General features: G+C 40.6%; 1 protein-coding gene and 1 pseudogene across 4 annotated transcripts in view; one reads left to right on the forward strand and one right to left on the reverse strand.

Moving 5' to 3' along the window:
* SELENOI (selenoprotein I) overlaps positions 1-20,749 on the reverse strand; it is a 40,776-nt gene that overhangs the window by 10,847 nt on the left and 9,180 nt on the right. For 2 of the 4 annotated variants that reach the window (XM_047854655.1, XM_047854656.1), the window contains exons 2-6: positions 12,805-12,873; positions 12,235-12,343; positions 10,059-10,133; positions 3,890-4,152; positions 2,841-2,949 (exon numbers count right to left, since the gene is read on the reverse strand). In XM_047854655.1, the coding sequence (XP_047710611.1) occupies positions 2,841-2,949; positions 3,890-4,152; positions 10,059-10,133; positions 12,235-12,343; positions 12,805-12,873 (625 nt within the window). The remainder of the gene's footprint in view (positions 1-2,840; positions 2,950-3,889; positions 4,153-10,058; positions 10,134-12,234; positions 12,344-12,804; positions 12,874-20,749) is intronic. The other 2 variants (XM_047854657.1, XM_047854658.1) reach the window with 1 other exon arrangement.
* LOC125163087 (40S ribosomal protein S3a-like) lies at positions 8,632-9,421 on the forward strand (annotated as a pseudogene).

Raw genomic sequence — 20,749 nt, forward strand, 5'->3', positions numbered from 1 at the left:
CTTTGTTAGCAAGCAGGAAAACAACGTTAATCCCATTGCACGCTGTAATCAGAGCTCTTGGGTGACTAGGTGCTTGTCAATGAGCAGTAAGATTTTGAAAGGAATCCTTTTTTTCTGAGATCTCAATAGGGGGCTTAAAACACTCAGCAAACCATGTTGTAAACAGATGTGCTACTGTCCAGGCTTTGTTGTTCCATGTATAGAGGACGGGCAGGGTAGATTTGGCAAATTCTTAAGGGCCCTAGGATTTTCAGAATAGTCGATCAGCACTGGCTTCACGTTCAAGTCACCAGCTGCATTAGCCCCTAGCGTGAGTCAGCCTGTCCTTTGAAGCCCTGAAACCAGGCATTGACTTCTCCTCTCTAGCTATGAAAGTCCTAGATGGCCATCTCCTTCCGATATTAAGGCTGCTACAGGTACACTCAAAATCTGTTGTGTCGTGTAGCCACGTTCTTGAATCATCTGAGGCGGATCATCCGGAGAACTTGCCGCGGCTCCTACATCAGCACTTGCTGCCTCATCCTGCACTTTTACGACACAGAGAAGTCTTCTTTCCTTAACCGACTGAGCCACTCAGGCACCCCAAGGCTTCTTTCCTTTAAACCTCACGAACCAACCTCCGCGAGCTTCACGCTTCTCCTGCAGCTTCTTCCCCTCCCTCGGTTTTCCTAGAAGTGAAGAGAGCTAGGGCCTTGTTCTGAATTAGGCTTTGGCTCAAGGGAATGTTGTGGCTGCCTTGATCTCCTATTCAGACCACTAAAACTTCCTCCATGTCACAATAAGGCTGCTTCTCGCTTTCGTATCATTCTTGTGTTTAGGAAGGAGCACTTTTCATTTTCTTCAAGAGCTTTTCCACTGCATTTACAAACTTAGCTAAATGTGTGGCGCCAAGGGCCTGGCTTTGGGCCTATCTCGGCTTTCGACATGCCCCCCTCACTAAGCTTCATCCCTTCTAGTTTGTAATTTAAAGAGGGAGACATGTGACTCTTCCTTTCACTTGAGCACTCAGAAGCCACTGGAGGGTCATTAACTGGCCTAATTTCAATACTGTATCTCAGGAAATAGGGAGGCCCAAGGAGAGGGAGAGAAATGAGGGGGAGAGCGGAGGGTGGGTGGCACAGTCAGACACACACATTCGTCTATTAAATGGCCGTCTCCCGTGGGCATGCTTTGCGTGTCCCCAAAACAATTCCAACGGTAACATCAAAGACAGCGCATCACAGACCACCATAGCGAATACAATAATGATGAAGAAGTGTGAAATACCGTGAGAATTACCAAAATCTGACAGACAGAGACACGAAGGGAGCCAATGCTGTTGGGAAAATGGTGCTGACAGACTTGCCCGACAAAGGGCTGCCACAAGCCTTCAATTTGTAAAAGAGACAAGTGTCTGCAAAGCACAATAAAGTGCAATAAAACAAGGTATGCCTGTATGGGGAAAGCTGCGTTATTTACTTATACAGAAATGTGTGGGCTTTTGTTTTCTTTCAGAAAGAAGAATTCAGGTAAACTCGTAAGTTACATGGAAAATTATGTGCCTATTAAAAGCATCCACTTTGCCATCCCAAAATATATCTCCCACCTCAGAGGATTCCATCTTCTCGTTAAGTGTAACACTTCAACGTAAAATGCAATAATCCTGCCACAAGACTAGCCACTTAAATCAGAAGATACGGGGCGCCTGGGTGGCGCAGTCGGTTAAGCGTCCTACTTCAGCCAGGTCACGATCTCACGGTCCGTGAGTTCGAGCCCCGCGTCGGGCTCTGGGCTGATGGCTCAGAGCCTGGAGCCTGTTTCCGATTCTGTGTCTCCCTCTCTCTCTGCCCCTCCCCCGTTCATGCTCTGTCTCTGTCCCAAAAATAAAAAATAAAAAAGAAGATTCACTATGTGGTGGGAGTGAAAAGAAGCTAGCCTTGTCAGGCTAAAGAAATCCGTTCTTACAAAAACCCCCAAAAAAAGAACATTTGGAAGATGACAGCAGGGTTCTAAAATATCTGTAGACCAGAGCAACAGAGAACGGCCCAAACCACTGCCTAAAAGCCAGTGCCTAACGCACCAGCTTCTCAGCCGTTTCTAAGCTTTATCTGACGCCCATTCTTTAGCAAGGTGCACTGGGTTGTGAGGGGGGTTATTTTTCAGATAAGGGAACAGAGCAATAGCCGACAGCTTGCTTTTTTTCGCTTTTTTTTTTTTTTTTCTTCTACAGAGGTCCTAATGCCACTCCTAGTGCCCCGGAGTAACAGCCCAGATAACTTCCTCTTTGCATAGAACACACTGCCCCACTCAGTTAATCATCCCGTAGATATTCCCTCTGGCTAAAATCAAAAGGGAAACATTACCACAATCCAAATTTTTTACCAAATAAAACATTGTTACCAAAATCCTTTACCTAATATCCGGTGGGAAAAGAGAGTATGGGAGGAGAATAGCACAACTTTCCAATGAATGTATTACAAAGTAATCTGTGTCATCTATTTCCTACAAACTAATGGTCTTCAATTCTGAGATAGGCACGAAATCTACACCAAATGTCCACCTAAATGTGGATCCTCTCAAACAGTCTAGATTCATTTAAACAGTTAGTTTACGAGGGTTATGCGATTTTGGTATTTATTTTCTTCGGACTAGAAACAGCTTGGTGCCACACACAAAAAAAACCACAACACAGGAATTTTGTTTTTCTTACTGGTTTGGTTGAAACCCTACAGGGCTATAGGGCTGTTCTGCTCGCTGGAGGGAACGGGAGAGAGGGACAGGTGTTACTGCTCGTAATCAATCAAACACTGGCTTGGATAACAAAGTGATGTTAAAATAGGCTTCAACATGGAGCTTCTTACCAATAATCATTGCAGTGAATAGGTCTCTATATAAGAAATTAAACAGGAAAGGTTCATACCAGGCCTCAACTCCCACAATCGCAGTCACTATGTAGACAAAAGATATAGTCTGGAAGGAAAATGCAGACAAAAGCATACAGAGGCATTAACAGCTGGAAAGGTCAAGGAGCCCGCAATGCTGTATGCAGCGTTAAATCTCGTAGTTTTAGTAAAAGCAAGAAGTACACTTAAATTTGATAATGTGGCAAGTCTTCTTCCCTTCAAAAGTTGCGTTTTTTTTAGCCAACCATGCCATAAAATAACTAACTTCTACACAATGCAAATAACTGGCCATAATTTAGAACACTTTAAGGCACTTCAGGAATCGGTTAAGGTATGACACGGTCCAATTTGCCTACCCGATCACTTTCTTCAAACATTCCAATGTCTGAGGCTTTACTGGGACCTTAGGTACAAATGGGCAAAATGGCAACACAAAAAGCTGGGATTCAAAGGCAGGGAGAGTTAATAGCAAGCCTCTTAAGTAAAAGAAAACAAGTATCTCTCTCATTGAAAGCTCCCAGTAAAGACAAAAAAGCAACAATTATATGTGCATCTCTCTCTTTACAAAATCAACAGTTCAAAGGAATATTTATTAACATTAAGAAACTGCTCATTTTTTAGTTAATAATGACATTGTGATTATGTCTTTTTAAAAGTGCTTTTACTACTTAGAGATAGATGGGAAAATGTCGATCACATAATATCAGGAATTTCCTTTAAAATAATTGGGAGGAAGGGTATACATGAAACTAGCTGTTGAACCTAAGGAACAGGTACATAAGTGTTCACCATGCTATCCCTACTTTTTTATGTGCTTGAGATTTTCATAAATAAGCAACAAATAATACAAGATAAAAAGGAAATTTTTTTAAAAGCACACATCAGTTCTGGCCAAAAAAGCATAAGGGCAATAAAGAAGGAATGACAATGACAAAGACTACTCCCTTCCCCCTCCCCCCCAAAAATTCATAGCACTGTTGAAAATTTAAGGCAGAACACATACTTACCACCTGGCTAATGTCATATCCCCACGGCAGGAAAAGAATCCCTGTATTATACTTTTCCCAGTGGGACAGGATAAAAGAAAACAAAACTACCCATAGTAGGAGATAAAGAACAAAAACACTGACACCAGATGGTCCTCGTCCAAAGATGGAATACACAGTCACAACAAAGTAAACACATGACCAACTATCAAGGCCATGGTCAAAAAGCTCCCCTAAAGGGGTGCTGGAATTGGTTCTCCGGGCCTGCTTTCCATCCACACCATCTGCAACAGAAACACATTACCATGGGAAAAGGTCAACATCGGTACCGCAGGGAGAAAATCTTCTTTAACAAACTGGAGAAACACAAAACAAATCAGCGTATCATAGGAATGTTGATGAACTAAAGTACAGCGACCAGCCAGGACTGTAAAAAATCCAACCTCTAATTCCTACAATTCAAAGATTTCAGAAAAAAACAAACAAAAAAAACCCACCTTAACTTCTTAGAGTTTAACCTAAAACTTAAAGTGTATTACATCAACTAAATGGTGTCAATTTTAGATGTGAGGACAAAGCATTGTAGTTGGACTCTGAATTCTTCCAAATCGGACTAACAACTGAGTTGTTCTGCTAGCCACAAATTCTCAGGCCTCCAGAGAATATGCAATAGTTATTCATCACAACTGATCTAACCACTCCTTGCTCTAGGATCCAAAAACATCCCCAACTTCAGTCGTAACACCTATTTCATCTTGTTTGAAATTAGTCACTTTGTTACAGATGTGCTCCTTCCCCGATTTTAAGTGCTTTCAGAAAAGGCTTTGCACACAGCAGGTGTTCAGTAAATATAAGAATTCAATGTATTGAAACTGTGCAAGGCACTGTTCCTGATGCTGTGAAGATTATCATAAGAATAATCTCCGAATAAAGTAAGTTTGCGTCCTCAGTGTTTATAACTGAGAACGGAGACAAAACATGGCGATTAAAGATACAGTACATCCCAAACCACAAAAGAGTTCGGAAAAGGGACAAGCACTCTTCAGGCTAAGATAATCAAGAACGGCCTTCCAGACCAGATGAAACCTGAGTGGGGACATAAAGAATGAGTTGGATTTCAGTAGATAAGAGTATGCTGTTTCAAGAGGAGGGAGTGCTATCAGCAAAAACACCAAGATGGAAAAGCACATGCGTGTTCAGAGAATGCCAAAGTAGTTTAGGTCGACCAGAGGAAACCAGTAGGTTAAAGAGGGCGGTAGAGAGGCCAGAAGGGAGATTGGAGCCAGCTCAAAAGTTTCAGGGAGTACGGGGAGCTATGAAAAGGATGTGAGTAGGGGAATGACAGGGGTAAAGGTAGTGACGTGCTTCAGGAAGATTCACCTGGCAGCAGTGTGAATGGCAGGCTGGAGAGAGAACACTAACCAGTAAGGCCCGCACTGACATGGAATACAGCAGGAATGAAAGGCTGGAGGCAGGTGAGATATTAAGAAAGTCAAACTGGCAATGCAGCAAAAGATGAGCGGTGAGGCTAAAGGACCAGAAGATCCTCCCGATTTCCCGTCTGGGTAACTAAGAGAGTGGTAGAAATGGGGAAGTCCAAAGAGCCTGCCTGACGGAAAAGATGCTGAGTACAAGTTTAGATGCTAAAACTGAACTGTTGGCAGAATTATCCACATGGTCATGTCAAGCAACTCAACCTCAGGTACTTACTAACAACTCAGAAAATATATGAGGGCTGGATAGAAACACAAGAGTCATCTCAATAGTGGTAAGAATTATCGAGGGAATAAGAGGAAAGGGAAAGTTGAGGATACAGCACAGTGAAACACCTTCATTTAGGGGCAGAAACAGAGGAGCTGGGGCGTGAGGGGTGTAGGGAGAGAAAAAGGGAGAACAGTAAAACCTAGTTAAAAAGAAGAGTCTGAGGGGCGCCTGGCTGACTCAGTCGGAGGGGCACGTGACTCTTGATCTCAGGGTTGTGAGTTCGAGCCCCACGTTGGGTGTAGAGATTACTTAAATAAAACTTAAAAAAAAAAAACAACCGAGTCTGAAGCATTGCTCTGCACGCTTGTGCAAGAACCAACCACCCTGCTATAAATAAGACACAATTCCTGTGGTCTCTCAGGAACCGTGAGTCTAGTAGGAGAGACAATATTAAGGAAAAAAAAAAAATCTGAACTATAAAAATTTCTCCCCGAAAGAAACAGTTCTATCAACAAGTACAGCAGGATTAGGCTAATAGTAAAGATTCAGGAATTAAAAATTCCTATAATTACCTGTGCTTATCTTGCTCACTATAGTATTATCCCAGTGTCTAGCTCAGTTTGTTGCAAAGAAGGCCTTTAGGGGCACCTGGGTTAAGTGTCTGACTCCTGATTTCAGCTTAGGACATAATCTCACAGTTAGGGAGTTCAAGCCCTGCGTCGGGCTCTGTGCTGATAGTGGAGAGCCTGCTCGGGATTCCCTCTCCCCCTCCTCCCTCTGCCCCTACCCTGCTTGTGCTCTCTGTCTCAAAATAAATAAATAAACTTTAAAAAATCTTTTTTTTTTTTTTTTTTTTTTTTTTTTCAAAAAGAAGGCCTTTAAAAATGTTGTTGAAGGAACACATGAGAGGATGAATCCCAGATTCCTGCCCAAATACTGCAGACCTCTGTTACATAGCGTTAGGAACATTTCTGCTAGCTGAAGTATTTCCAAAAAGTCTTTTCTCATTATTTGCTGGCTTAATTTACTATTTGCAGGGCAACTCCTGTGCATTTGTTACAAATACTAAATCTGTGAACTGCATACTAATTAGGTCTTGTACATCTTCCCACTGAACCCATTCCAGCTCCACCAGTCTGGGGTGTGCGAAGTTACACAATGTTCTTTCAGAAAGGTAATTCAGGGTATATAGCATGTATTATGACAAAAGAACAAAACAAAACAAAACAAAAACACCTCAGGTGGACCCAGAGCAGCACCCTGTGATCAAACACATTAATATTTCTGCAGCAAAATGTAAGAACAATCACACTAGTAGAATATAGTTTAAAAGTTGCCTCATGTTGGTTCAAGGCAGTTTTGCAACAAATAGTTCATGTTCGGTCAGGATTTTTGCCAAAACTGTGGATGTGAAAAAGGTAGATAATATGGTATATCAAAAAGCTCTTATGACCTGCCATTAAAAGAGCCCTCAGGCCACTCTCACCTTTTTCCCTATTCCTCCCTGCCCTTGGCAACCAAACCCTAGAGCAGATTTTTTTTTTATGTTTCGAAATGTTTATTTATTTATTTTGACAAAGAGGGAGAGAGGGAATCCCAAGCAGGCTCTATGCTGTCAACACAGAGGGGCTCGACCCCATGAACCGTAATATCATGAGCCAAAATCAAGAGTCAGATGCTTAACTGACTGAGCCACCCCTGCAGCAGAATTTTTTTATTTTTAATTTTTTAATGTTTTTATTTTTGAGAGAGAGACAGTGTGAGCGGGGGAAGGGCAGAGAGACAGACAGACAGACAGACAGACAGAATCTGAAGCAGGCTCCAGGCTCTGAGCTGTCGGCACAGAGCCCTGACGTGGGGCTCGAATACATGAACTGAACCATGAGATCATGACCCGAGCTGAAGAGGGACACTAAACTGACTGAGCCACCCAGGCGCCCCTACAGCAGAATTTTTAAACCTGCTCATCTTTAAGAATATGCAAAAGCTTCTGCCTAAAATGTAATTTTTCACTAAGCTTTCTCCTAATTCTTCTGGACTTCCTTCCTTCCCCAAATTCTTGCAGTTCTGGTCACCTGCAATGTCAGCATGTAATCATATACCAGATTATACTGGTTTTATGAGTCATTTTTATCTGAGAGATCTAAGCAACTTTAAGTCAGGGTCTGGTATTTTATATTCACTTAAAAACTATATACTTAAAAAAATCATGAAAAGCTGGGGGGGAGGGGTGGGCAGGGTGGCTCAGTCGGTTGAGCGTCCAACTTCGGCTCAGATCACGATCTCGCGGTTTATGAGTTCAAGCCCTGTGTAGGCCTCTGTGCTGACAGCTCAGAGCCTAGAGCCTGCTTCGGATTCTGGGTCTTCCTCTCTCTCTCTGACCTTCCCTCACTTGTGTTCTCTCTCTCTCTCTCTCTCTCTCTCTCTCTCTCTCTCAGAAACAATAAATGAATAAACTTTACAAAAATCATTTTAAAAAGTAATAAAAAAATAAATTTTATACATAAAAATGAAAACTATATACTGACTACCTACTATGTGTTAGGTACTGTTCTAAATACTGGGCACACAGTCCTCAAAGAATGTACGCTTTAGAGTAGAGAGACAAGTAGGTCATATGGTTTTGAGTGCTATGGAGAAAAATAAAGCAGGGAAGGAGAATAGGAGAATGCAGGACAAGCCATGCAAACAGAACCAACAAAAAGCATTCTTGGCAACATAGACAGTTATGGCCTAGCACAGGGACCTCCCTCACCACCTCCTGCACCAAAGAAGAATTAATTACTTTCTTATTCTCCCACTCATTCCTGTTTCCCCGCTGTGCTCTATTGTAGCAGCTCTCTCCATACTCCACAATTATCTGACAGGTCGGCATTGTTTCCCAAACTGAAGGCAAAAATGACGTCTTATTCCAGTTGCTGGTAAATATTTTTTGTAAGGAGCCAGACAGTAAATAGTTGAGGCATTATGGGTCATCAGGAGACACCGTTGCTACTACTCAACCTTGTCTTTGTTGCAAAAAGCAAGCATAGAGCCCTTTTGGCTCCCCGAGCAGAGCCATGGCAATCAGTAAGAAGAAGGGCCTTACAAAAGGCAGCAAAAAAGGGGGCCAAGAAGAAAGTGGTTGATCCATTTGCTAGGAAAGATCAGTATGAAGTGAAAGCACCAGCTACGCTGTAAGAAATATTGGAAAAACACTAGTCACGAGAACTCAGGGAGCCAAAACTGCATCTGATGGCCTCAAGGGTTGTGTTTTTTAAGTGAGCCTTGCTGATCTACAGAATGATGAAGTTGCATTTAGAAAATCCAAGCTAATAACTGAGGATGTTCAGGGCAGAAACTGCCTAAGTTCTATTGTGTGGATCTCACCCGTGGAATTCTAGGAAAGTTCCATGGTCACAAAATGGCAGACCACGATTGAAGCTCATGTTGATGTCAAGCCACTGACAGTTATTTGCTTCATCTATTTTGTGTTGGTTTTACTAAAAAACCCAACAATTAGATTTGGAAGGCCTTTAGGCTCAGCGCCAACAGATCCACTGTGTTCAGAAAAAGACAATGGAAATCATAACCCGAGAGGTGCAGACAAATGACTTGAAAGCACTGGTCAATTAACTGATTCCAGACAGCATCGGAAAAGACACAGAAAAGGCATGTCAATCTATTTATCCACTCCATGATACCTTCATTAGAAAAGTAAAAGTGCTAAAGAAGCCCAGGTTTGAGTTGGGAAAGCTCATGGAGCTTCATGGTGAAGGTAGTAGTTCTAGAAACGCTACTGGGGATGAGACCAGTGCTAAAGTTGAACGAGCTGATGGATATGAGCCACCAGTCCAAGAATCTGTTTAAAATTCAGTCATTTAGGGGCGCCTGGGTGGCGCAGTCGGTTAAGCGTCCAACTTCAGCCAGGTCACGATCTCGCGGTCCGTGAGTTCGAGCCCCGCGTCAGGCTCTGGGCTGATGGCTCAGAGCCTGGAGCCTGTTTCCGATTCTGTGTCTCCCTCTCTCTCTGCCCATCCCCCGTTCATGCTCTGTCTCTCTCTGTCCCAAAAATAAATAAACGTTGAAAAAAAAAAAATTTTAAATTCAGTCATTTAATGGTGACAAATAAAGTCTTATTTGTGACGTTAAAAAAAAAAAGACAGAAAGCAAGCAAGCAAGCAAGAAGGCAGGCAGGCATAGACAACAAGTAAAGGAATGAATATAGCAGTGTTCCAACAAAACTTTACTTATAAAAATAGGACACAGTCGGCCTGCAAGAGGCAGTTTGCCAACTCATATCTTATTCTCTGCATCCCTAGCAATGAATGACAATATTTTCCAGAGAGAAACTCAAAAACATATTTATTATACTGAATAGGAAATCAGTAAGCCCTAGTTAAAATGAATTAAGCATCGGAGAAAATGTTAATTTAGTGGATGGCTATCCTTGCTGAAAGAGTCACCAGACGCCATTGACTAAAATGAATATTTGCCAATTTCTTACCTAGAGTGTAGGCTATGAAGTTGAGGATTCCCACCACAATCCAAACCCAGTCGGGTACATGCTTGTGACCCGGTGCTGCAAAGGAAAGCACTCAGACTTCAATACAAAGTATGATCATTCTTACTACAGCACACACTGCCATTGAGAAATATTTCTATTAAATAGAAGTTCTATTAAATAGAAGTTAAATAGAAGTTTACAATACACTTTTAATGCAGATTTAGGTAAATATTAAAATACATCAGGACACTGACAAAACCAAAGAAGTAACTGCCCAACCCCTCATAAACAACAGGCACTTATTTTGAGCTTTAATCATAACTCAAAACTGACTGTTCGTCTCTACCTGAAAATTACTTACATGCTAAGAATGAAAAGTAATGTTTTTGGAACTTAAAAGATGCTTGTGTTTAACCTGATCCTCACTGTTGACGAATATCCTACAAACACATATTGAACCTTCAATCTATATTTTCTCACTACATTATTAACTAGCTAAACAAAAGACCTTTTCATTTGGGTGACTAAGTATCAGAAGGTCTGGGTTCCAGTCCTGGCTCTATATTCAAGCAGCCGTGCGACCATGAATAGATCGTTTAGCCTTTCCTATCTTCCATTTCCCAAATATACCAGGACTAGATGGTTTATCTGGTCCTCTAGTTTCTATGATTTGGGGAAATACACATAATATTTACATATTTTTAGCCCTCTTAATAACTAGTAAATAATGTTAGAGTAGTTAGAAAAATTAATATTTCTAGTTATAAAAGAAACTTTTGAAGACGTTCTAAAGATTAAAATACAAATTTTTAAAAGCCGCTTAATATCAAAACCATGCTTGAGAAAATTTAATCTTATTATCCACATAGTACCTTATGATCTTCGATTGTCATTTTATTACATGTACAAAAGCTATGGCTTAAAATTTCAATTGCTAAAGGTAGGCATACATACAGTTTCAATATTCAGAATTTCTATAGGATCAAGTTATAAGTTTTTGAAACTCTGAACTTTCCTAAAAAAACAATGTTGTTGGTGACTTAATTTCTCCAGGTCAGTCCACAAAAGTCTGCTAACCCCATAACACCAGTGAATTATAACACTATTTACTACATCACTGATAAATATTCTTACTGGAAAATACATACTCTGACTTAGAATGCAAAAATTATTCATCCACCTCCATCTTTCTATTCCTCTCAACCCTACCAACCGGCTGAGCAATGAAAATAAACTCTTTCGGCCATTTATCCCCCCTCATCCCAAATACAGCCAGATTCTGTCCTATGGCCTGGGGCAGAAACAGGGCAAGGGAATGTGAAGACAGGAACAACTATGAAAGAAAACACTGGAGTCTGGGGTGGAAGCAGGCCAACAACTGCCTCCAAAAGCATTTCTCTTCTCCCTTCCCCAACTGACTTCTGTCAATAAATGTTCACGGTCTAAGAACCATTTTCACAGGAAACTTGGAGTTATTCAAGGCAAATGTGGATGCTGAGCAGAGGGAAAGAGAGATCACATTCCCGTCAAAGGCGGGGGGTGATTTTTCTTGCATCATTAGAAAAAGAGAAGGGAGGGGCGCCTGGGTGGCTCAGTTGGTTAAGCGGCCGACTTCGGCCCAGGTCATGATCTCGCGGTCCGTGAGTTCGAGCCCCGCGTCGGGCTCTGTGTTGACAGCTCAGAGCCTGGAGCCTGTTTCAGATTCTGTGTCTCCCTCTCTCTGACCCTCCCCCGTTCATGCTTTGTCTCTCTCTGATTCAAAAATAAATAAACGTTAAAAAAAAATTTTTTTTTAAAAGAAAAAGAGAAGGGATATTTCTGGAACTGGTAAATATGTTGGACCCTGCTTATACTCACTTTCAGGCAAAGTGTCACAGTCCTAAATATTTTGTCTTCTTGTAAATCCAATTATTCTTTATTTATCAAAACCCCACTGCTTTTTAGACAGCCCATCTACATTAAGTAGCCAATTTGGTTTCTAGAACTTAATGGAAATATGCATAACAGATTGTGAAAACACAACTTAGCTTTTACACCCAATTCTAACATTTTACATACCTTTAAAATATCCAGAACTTCTCCAACAGACAAGCATATTAATTGAACCAGAAAATAACCACATGTCATTTTTCTCCATTTAGGCATTTTAAATTTTATATTAAAGTAATAATCTTACCTGAAGCATAAAAGTCAGGATCAAAGTATGCCATAAGTAGGAAATTGAACACAACCAGCAGAAAGCCAGAGAAGGTTATCAGATTTGGAGCCAGCCAAGTAGGAAATACCTATTTGTTTCAAAATAATTACAAAATAATTAAAGTAAAGGAAGAGCTCTGGCCACTATGCAATATGAAATTTAAGTCATAATAAAAGCTATAAACTTGACAGATCATATCTAGGAGGTATATATATTAAAATGTAAACCACAATGTTCAGTTGATAGAAATAAGCATTTCATTCTTCTGTTTTCTGTATTTTAAATTCTATAATCAACAAACTTATAATCACAATATTATTTATTTTAGAAAATGTTTAAATGCATTTTATAAAAATGATAAATTCTAGTATAAGAATATAAACTTATACCTCAACAATAAAATAAATCAAAAGGTATGTGACTAAGGGAAAGGAGAATGAGAGAGTAATTTCTCTAGACATCTTACTAAACAAACACTTGTATCCATAACACTCCTTAAAATACTTGCAACTTACTAAAACGTAAGTACAAGCCTATTAATCGTCTTACCTTTACTATAGTATTCCAAAATGGATGCATGACATACAGAGAGAGTGGATTGGTATCCACAGCACTGTACTGTTAAGAAATGAAAAGAAAATATTCAGTTCTCCTTGCACACTGGCAAGTAGTACAATAATCCTGGAGCGGAAGTAATACTACAAAAATAACCCAGAGAACATGTCTGTTTACATGATGTCCTGGTCTATATAACAAAACTGGAGGAACAATATAAATAGGGCAAAGACAGTCAAATACAGCCACGTTTCTCTGTTTCACTCAACCAATCTTTATAGTGTTACACTGTTTCGGTGGGGAGATTTATATTGCTTACAAGGTCTCACTCACAATGCAAGATCAAAAACGCTCCCACTGTGTACATTCAAACACTGACCTTCTCAACCTCCTCCGAATACGCTTACTAAGTGTGCAACCTTGGGCAAGTTACTTCATCTCCGCCTTAGTTTGTCCGCTTGTAAATGAGGATGATAGCTTCTACCCCAAAGGTCTGCCATAAAAATTAGGCAAATTAACCATACGCATGAGTGCCACATATTAGATATTACTAACTGTGCTTTAACCACCAAAGGATGACAGATCCCTTTACAGCAGGAAAACGGATCACATACATAAGCAACGGAAGACAACAATAGGTTAGGGTTCTGTGGTAATCAAGTTTATTCCCTAATTATGGAGTTATTCAGTAAAAATTCAAAGGAGATTTTAACAAATAGACATACACATACTGGAGTACCTGGCATGCTGGAAGCACTCCACTAGGTGTGGGGAAGAAGGGATACTTAATTGGTTAAGGGATCATTCCCACCTCAAAGAGTGGGAATATTACCTAATTTGTCCAGTTGACATTTACACAATGTCACAAAGAGTCAAATGTCTGAAAAAAAGTTTGTTGTTCTTTTTTTTTTTTTTAAATTAAGTCTATTTATTTATCTTGAGAGAGTGTGTGTGCAAGAGACAGCAGGGGAGGGGCAGAGAGAGAGGGAAAGAATCCCAAGTAGGCTCCGATGCGGTGCTCAGTCACACAACGGTGAGATCATGACTTGAGCCTCAATCAAGAGTCAGACACTTAACGGACTAAGCCACCCAGACACCCCAAAAAGTTTTGGGTTTTGTTTAATTAATTTATTTTGAAAGAGACAGCAAGCAGGGGAGGGGCAGAGAGAGAGAGGGAGAATCTCACACAGGCTCCGCTGTCAGCACAGAGCCCAACGTGGGGCTCAAACCCACAAACCGTGAGATCATGACCTGAGCCAAAATCAAGAGTTGAACGCTTAACTGGCTTAGCCACCCAGGAACACCCACCCCCCCCCCGAAAAGTTGTGTATTTTATATTTATGCTTAGTATGTACATAAAATTGGTAGTAAGCGTTTGAATATCTAATTTTTTAAAAATCATAAAGGTCAAATTTCTCCCTGAATGCTTTTGAATACACAGGAAGTGTTTTCTCATCAGTGTTTCAAGACTCACAAGTGTGATGGAACAAAAATAGTAAATAAACAGAAATAACTTAAAATACTGGAGCAAAGACAGATAACTAGTTAAGTCAAAATGATCGAACAGACTCCATGTCTGAGTACCTTCATTTCTCCAACCCATTCCGACTGAAATGGGATCAGTGGGACAAAGGACCTGAGCTAGACGGTGGGAGGAAAACGGAGAAGAACTCTGCCAACCACAGTGAGAGGCTGTGCGGCTTCGGCCAGACTCCAGGCAGGAGCCTACTTAAATGCATGTTACTGTTCTGACTACAACCAATTTGTGGGGCATCCGGCTGGTTCAGTTGGAAAAGCATGGGACTCTTGATCTCAGGGTCACGAGTTCAAGCCCCACATTGGGTGCAGAGAGATACTTAAAAATATAAACCTTAAAAAAAAAAAAAAAAGAAGTTTTTTCTAAAAAAGTTTTTTTAAATAAAAATAAAATAAAATAAAATAAAATAAAATAAAATAAAATAAAATAAAATAAAATAAAATAAAATAAAATAAAATAAAATAAAATAAAATAAAATAAAATAAAATAAAATAAAATAAAATAAAATAAAACTGGTACTTGCACGGCTCTCTACAGGCCACAAAGCCTTTCCACATAATAGACACAGCTACATCTACACCTCTGCAGAATGAGGGGTCCTCAACTGACAGGACTGCTTGGATTTAAGTCTCTGCACCTGAGGACACAGAACGAGCAGGAGCCCCTGGCAGCTGCCAATAACAAGGGGGAGGCCCTGGCCGCACCCAGACCCACTTGATGTAGCCAGCGGGTCAGATAAACGGGGAAACCACACATTTCAAGTCCACCATCTACTGCAAAGTACAAAAGTTGGAAGAAGTCCAAATCAGAAGGAAACTGTTTAAGACATCACATGAGTACCTAATATGGTGTACAAAGTACAATGTTCTTAATTGGAATGTTTGCCGAATGAGTGTCTTTCAGCAGCTTTCCATTATTTAATTTAGAACTACAAAGATGTCCTTAAATGACAGTATTTTGATCTGAAAAGCTCCTCTTTTTAAACCCTCAAGTTTTACCATTAAACTTCTACTTCAGGAGATCAGTAGTATGAAAAGAACAAACAGCTAAATATAAGAAAGTCAGTCCGCCTAAATGGATCTTCCACATTTAAGCTCAAGTAAGCAGGAAAATGTAATAGGAGATCACAAAAGGTAGCAACCAATAAACCTAAAGAACACTCCGTGCTCTAGCCTTACACACCTGAGTATTTTTCAAGATCACGTATCACTTAGTATAAGCAAAGAAACTTAAAACTGTCTTGTGAGTCAACAGGAGGAAAAAAAATGATTCAGACCTTCCACATGCATGAAAAAAAAAGTAAAACATACACTTTTAAAGATGTTAGACCAGATTTAGGTATTTGTTAATGCTCAGCAAACATATTTTTATTTTCTATTGGAATGGTATATATCCGAGTATCTTAACCCAGTAGGCAATCCACCGTTAAGCTCACTGTGACTTGCTTGATCTCCAGACTGCAAGGCTGGATGAAGCTATCACCCTGGAGAAATGGCTGAAAACCATAGCCTGGGTTTGAGAAAATCTCAGAATCATAAGCGTTCAGGAGATGTCTAGGTCTTATGTGCCTGACCCTCGCCTATGCAAACAGGTACAACAATCATCTGGCCTCCTTTTAAATGCCTCTGGGGCAAAAAACTCATTATTTCCAGAAGCAACGCAACCCATGTTAAACTAACTTCTCTATACACTGACAAGATCCTCCCCTTGCCCCGTATTTTCTATCCTGTTTTCATTTTGTCTTACAAAGTTAAGCAGACAGGGGTCCAATTTTTCTTCCGAACAATAGTGCTTCAAATATTTGAAGACTGCTCTCTCCCTGTCCTGCCCACTTCTTCTCTTCACCTGCTTAAACATCTCATGTCCCTCTTGCTGCTCCTCTTGCCATGCCTTCAATCTTCTTTCTCACCTAGGTCTAGTCTTTAGACCAGAGGTTGGAAAGCTTTTCCGGAAAGCATCAGATAGTAAATATTTTAGGCTCTGCAGGCCATACAGTCTCTGTAACAAACACTACCACTGAAGCAAGCAAGCAGTCACAGAAAATAAGTACACAAATGGGCACGGCTGTGGTCCAGTAAAATTTTATTCACAAAAACAAGTGCCTGAGGGCTTTAGTTTGACAATCTATACTCCACACGACCCAAAATGTTGTTAAGCCAACACGAACATGTGATCGGGGCAAAAGAAACATTTCGTGTGGTGCAGGAGTAGAAAGAACATGACCATAAGCCCCTCTTCCTCAATGACTTGTTTCTCTGATGCCCAACATATTACTTTCCTATGGCAACAAAAGCATTCTGCAGAGTTAAACACAACCGCACATTTGGACTGCTAAACTACCTTTCTCTACACTAATATGATGACTGTTGGAACCCAGTATTAGACTCTACATTTATCTTATCACATTTTATCTTATTAGATTCAACTCATCCTTCTATCCCTTCCAGATCTCTTCAGATTCAGACTCACTTATCAAGGTGATAGTTATGCCTCGCCAAACCCTCAGCATGTCAATGTGTCATGCTAATAATAGTACCTTCACTGAAGTCTCTGTAAAAATGCCGATCAAGATAGAACTTCTGAACATTTCCCTCAAGATTGCTTAGTATACTGAATAATTGTTACTTAGGTATAGAATTCGGTACCGTCACCTATGGCAATTAGTCCATCTTGCCCATGAGAAGAAATTTTCTTAGAATCTTAGTAAGATCAGAATTACTTTACATTACCTTTTGCCAAAAATCAGAAAGTTTCAGAACTTTTTTTTTACTTCAGTACAAGGCAGAAAATAGAGCAGCGTTCATTCTTCACTCATTCATTCATTCAGAAAGCCAACAAATATTTATGATTGAATACCCATGATTGTACCAGGCAACTTTTTGCTAGGCCCAGTGAAGAGAATGATGAACAAGACTAAAACGTTCCCTATGCTCACCAAGTCTATGGTCTTTTGTGAGATAGACGATAAGCCCAAAAACAAAGAAAAATCACACGGTGTGTTAAATACTGTGAAGGAATAAGAGGGTATTTTGCAAGAGGCCAAGGGGTAGGGAGTATGCCTAGTCTGAGTGGTCAGAGAAAGCTTCACTAAGGAAGGGACACTTCGGCTGGGTCCTAAAAGATGAGAAGACCGGCAAGGAACATATGAGATATTACAGGGAGTGAAGAAGTGAGACACTAAAGAGAACATGCTGTTGTAGATTCCATTTATATGAAGTCCAAAAACAGACAAATTCATTTATGGCGAAAGAAGTCATAATAGTAGTTTGATGAGAAAGACTGAAAGGGGGCCTTCTGAGTTGCCAGAATCAATTCGATTATCTTGATCGCAGTGGTGGTTATATGGGTATATACATATGTAAAAATTCATGAAATTAGGGGCGCGTGGGTGGCTCAGTCAGTTGAACATCTGACTCTTGATTTCAGGTCATGATCTCACGGTTTGTGGGATCGAGTCTGCAGCGTGGAGCCTGCCTGGGATTCTCTCTCTCCCTCTCTCTCTCTCAAAAATAATAAAACAAATCAAAAAAAAAAAATTTTAATGTCATTAAATTAGACACTTAAGATCTGTGCATCTATATGTAACTTATACCTGAAATGAAATAGAAAATAAAGAATACGTGTGTGGCAGCGCGTGCGGGTGTGCATGCTCACACCCACGCATATTGCAGGGAGGGGAGCGTGTGCCAAGCTACCTTCCAAGCAGAGAGAACAAAATGTGCAAAGACCACAAAGCTAGAAATACTTTGAATACTGGAAGAAGGCCAGCGCAGCTATGGTCTAGTGAGCAAGGAAGAGAGGTATGTAAATGAGACTGGAGAGGTGGGCCTGCACCGCCCGGCCAGACCACAGTGAGCCAGATTTTATTGTAAACCCAGTGCATGTCCTGCTTTACACTTTTAAAGGGTCATACTGACTACAGTGCAGAAAATGGACTGGAAGGGTACCAAAGTGCAAACAGAGACCAGTTATGAGACTTACGGTACATCAGGCAGAGAGGATTATGGGTTAGGCTAGTAGCAGTACAGTAACTTCTACATTATTTCCAAATATGCTGTGAGGTACACATTTTTGAGGACAGTAAAAATGTGAGACTCCCCTTAATTTAAGAATGAAATGGGCTCTAATGAAAGGAAAACTATGAAACCACCTCCTTAGACATAGGAATATTTCCTTTATAAAGGTACTGTATTTTAAATCCCTTCTCTGTACTGATAAGAAAGAAAACGGATATAAACTGACACACCTTTGCACTAAATACAGAGCTTTGGACAAATGATTAATTAGACTGAGGCCACTGTCCCAAGTAATGCTCTACTATCTACAATCAGCAGCAGACTTCCCCTGCTTCGTTTGTCTTCTAAACAGCATAAGGAGAACCGGGCTCTTACCGTCAAATCAATTTTAATATAAGGCCCGTCCTTACCCACCTGAAATATAAGCTTTACACTTATAAAACACATTTAGTTTGCTGCAGTAATCCACAAAATGTGGCTCAAGTACAAGTTAACAGTAGCTCATAAACTGCACTTCATGTTAATCACTTCAGAATGCAAGCAAACTCAAAATGACATTTCTAATTTTTAAAAATTATTTCCAAAATTCTTGAGTTCCAAAATTATTCACGTTTTTGGGAGTATAAAAGACTGTAAAATTCAAAGATCCCAACAGCTAATAAACAGAAAGGTCCAAACTGTGAGTCCTTTCTGATTCGTCCTGAAACACGTCTATGAAATTGATCACTTTGTTTGAAACCAGACTACACTTCCTTGGCTCAAATACAACGTGACCTACCTAAACCCAATTTACTGAAACCGTTATTCTCATAATATCCTCCAAAACACACTTTTTGTCTTCCAATTTGTGGCAGGCACAACCTAAAGTAATCCCCAGTGAGTCGAGCCCTTGTATAAGCAATCCCTTCCCCTTGATGGTTCATTCCACTCCCCTGAGGTGGGCCCTGTGACTCGTTTCTAACCGACAGAATATAGCAAAGGTGACAGATGGCACTGCCTATTAGGATACACTCTATGACAAAGGTGATGAGATATCCCTTCCATGATACATTTCATTATGTAAGTCTTCATCTTAGCAGTTTGGAGGAGTCTCTTGCTGACTTTTATGAAGGAAACAGCAAGGATGTGAACTGCCTGTGGTGAGGGCCATGGGGCAGGGAAAAATGGGAAAGCTCTAGGAGCTAAGAGCCTCAGCCCTAGAGCTGGAAAGAACTAAAGACTGCCAACAACCACGCAAGCCTGGATGAGGGCCCCAAGCTCCAGATGAGAATACAGCCCAGATGACACCTTGACTGCAGCCCGGTGAGACCCTGACCAGAAGCGCTGGCTAACAATGCCCAGACTCCCAACAGAGGATGTGAGATCATAAATGTGTGCTGTCTTATGCCACCAAGTCTGTGATAATTCGTTACCCAGCAATAGGAAACTAGTACACAGTTCGGAAAGCACTACATCATCTTTTCTACAAAGAGCCATCTTGAGGCTCCTACCCACAAAATCAAGAACACCTGATGCCTGAGAGCTGCCATACTACATTACGGTAACAGAGTTTCTTACTGCCCTACATCCATTTCTTGGTTTCAACTGCTCTTCAGATTGCAATAGAATTGAATATCTCTTTGATGAGGTGTTCTCAAACTGTAATCACCAAACTGAACCCAAATTCTCGGGCCCTGCCCCAGACATACAGAATCAGACACTCTGAGCACAGCCCAGCCATCTCTTTTATCAGACCCTCCTGGTGATTCGGAAGCACGCCTAGGTTTGAGGAGCACTGCTCTCCTCAATGTTGAAAACAAACATTAATGGCACTTCCACCACTCTGCGGCTGAGGGATAAACCACACCATTAGTCTAGTGACCAATGCCTTTTCCTCCTTATGGTAACTTCAAATACTGCAGTGCAAGCACGAGACACGATATAATAAAATTCAGCAAGTACTCACTAAATTTACTGAGTACAAGGCATTGTGCTAGAACAATCTGTGGTATAAAAACACCAAAGCTAAACTTAAAATGCAAAAGAAAGGGAGGAAGGGAGGATAGAAAGGAAGAGAAGGAAGAGAAGGAAAAGAGAAGGAAGGCAAGAAGAGAAGGAAAGGAGGAAAGAAGGAAAGAAGGAAGGAAGGAAGGAAGACAAAGAAACAGGATGGGAGGGAGGGACCACCCAACCGAAGGACAAAATTTTTTAATTTCTTAAAAGACTTTTTTATCAATACAAGATTTTAAGAACTACAATAACAGAACATGACTCCGTGGGCAAGGAGATCTCATTTCCGTCAATATTATCATTTCCATCTGCTAACAAGGCAGAGAGAAGGCGGTGACAGAAGATTGGAGAAGCTAGAGCAGCAAGAACAAGCAAGTCATGATGACAGATTTGCTTG

Source organism: Prionailurus viverrinus, chromosome A3, assembly GCF_022837055.1.
Source record: "Prionailurus viverrinus isolate Anna chromosome A3, UM_Priviv_1.0, whole genome shotgun sequence".
Classification (NCBI taxonomy): Eukaryota; Metazoa; Chordata; class Mammalia; order Carnivora; family Felidae; genus Prionailurus; species Prionailurus viverrinus.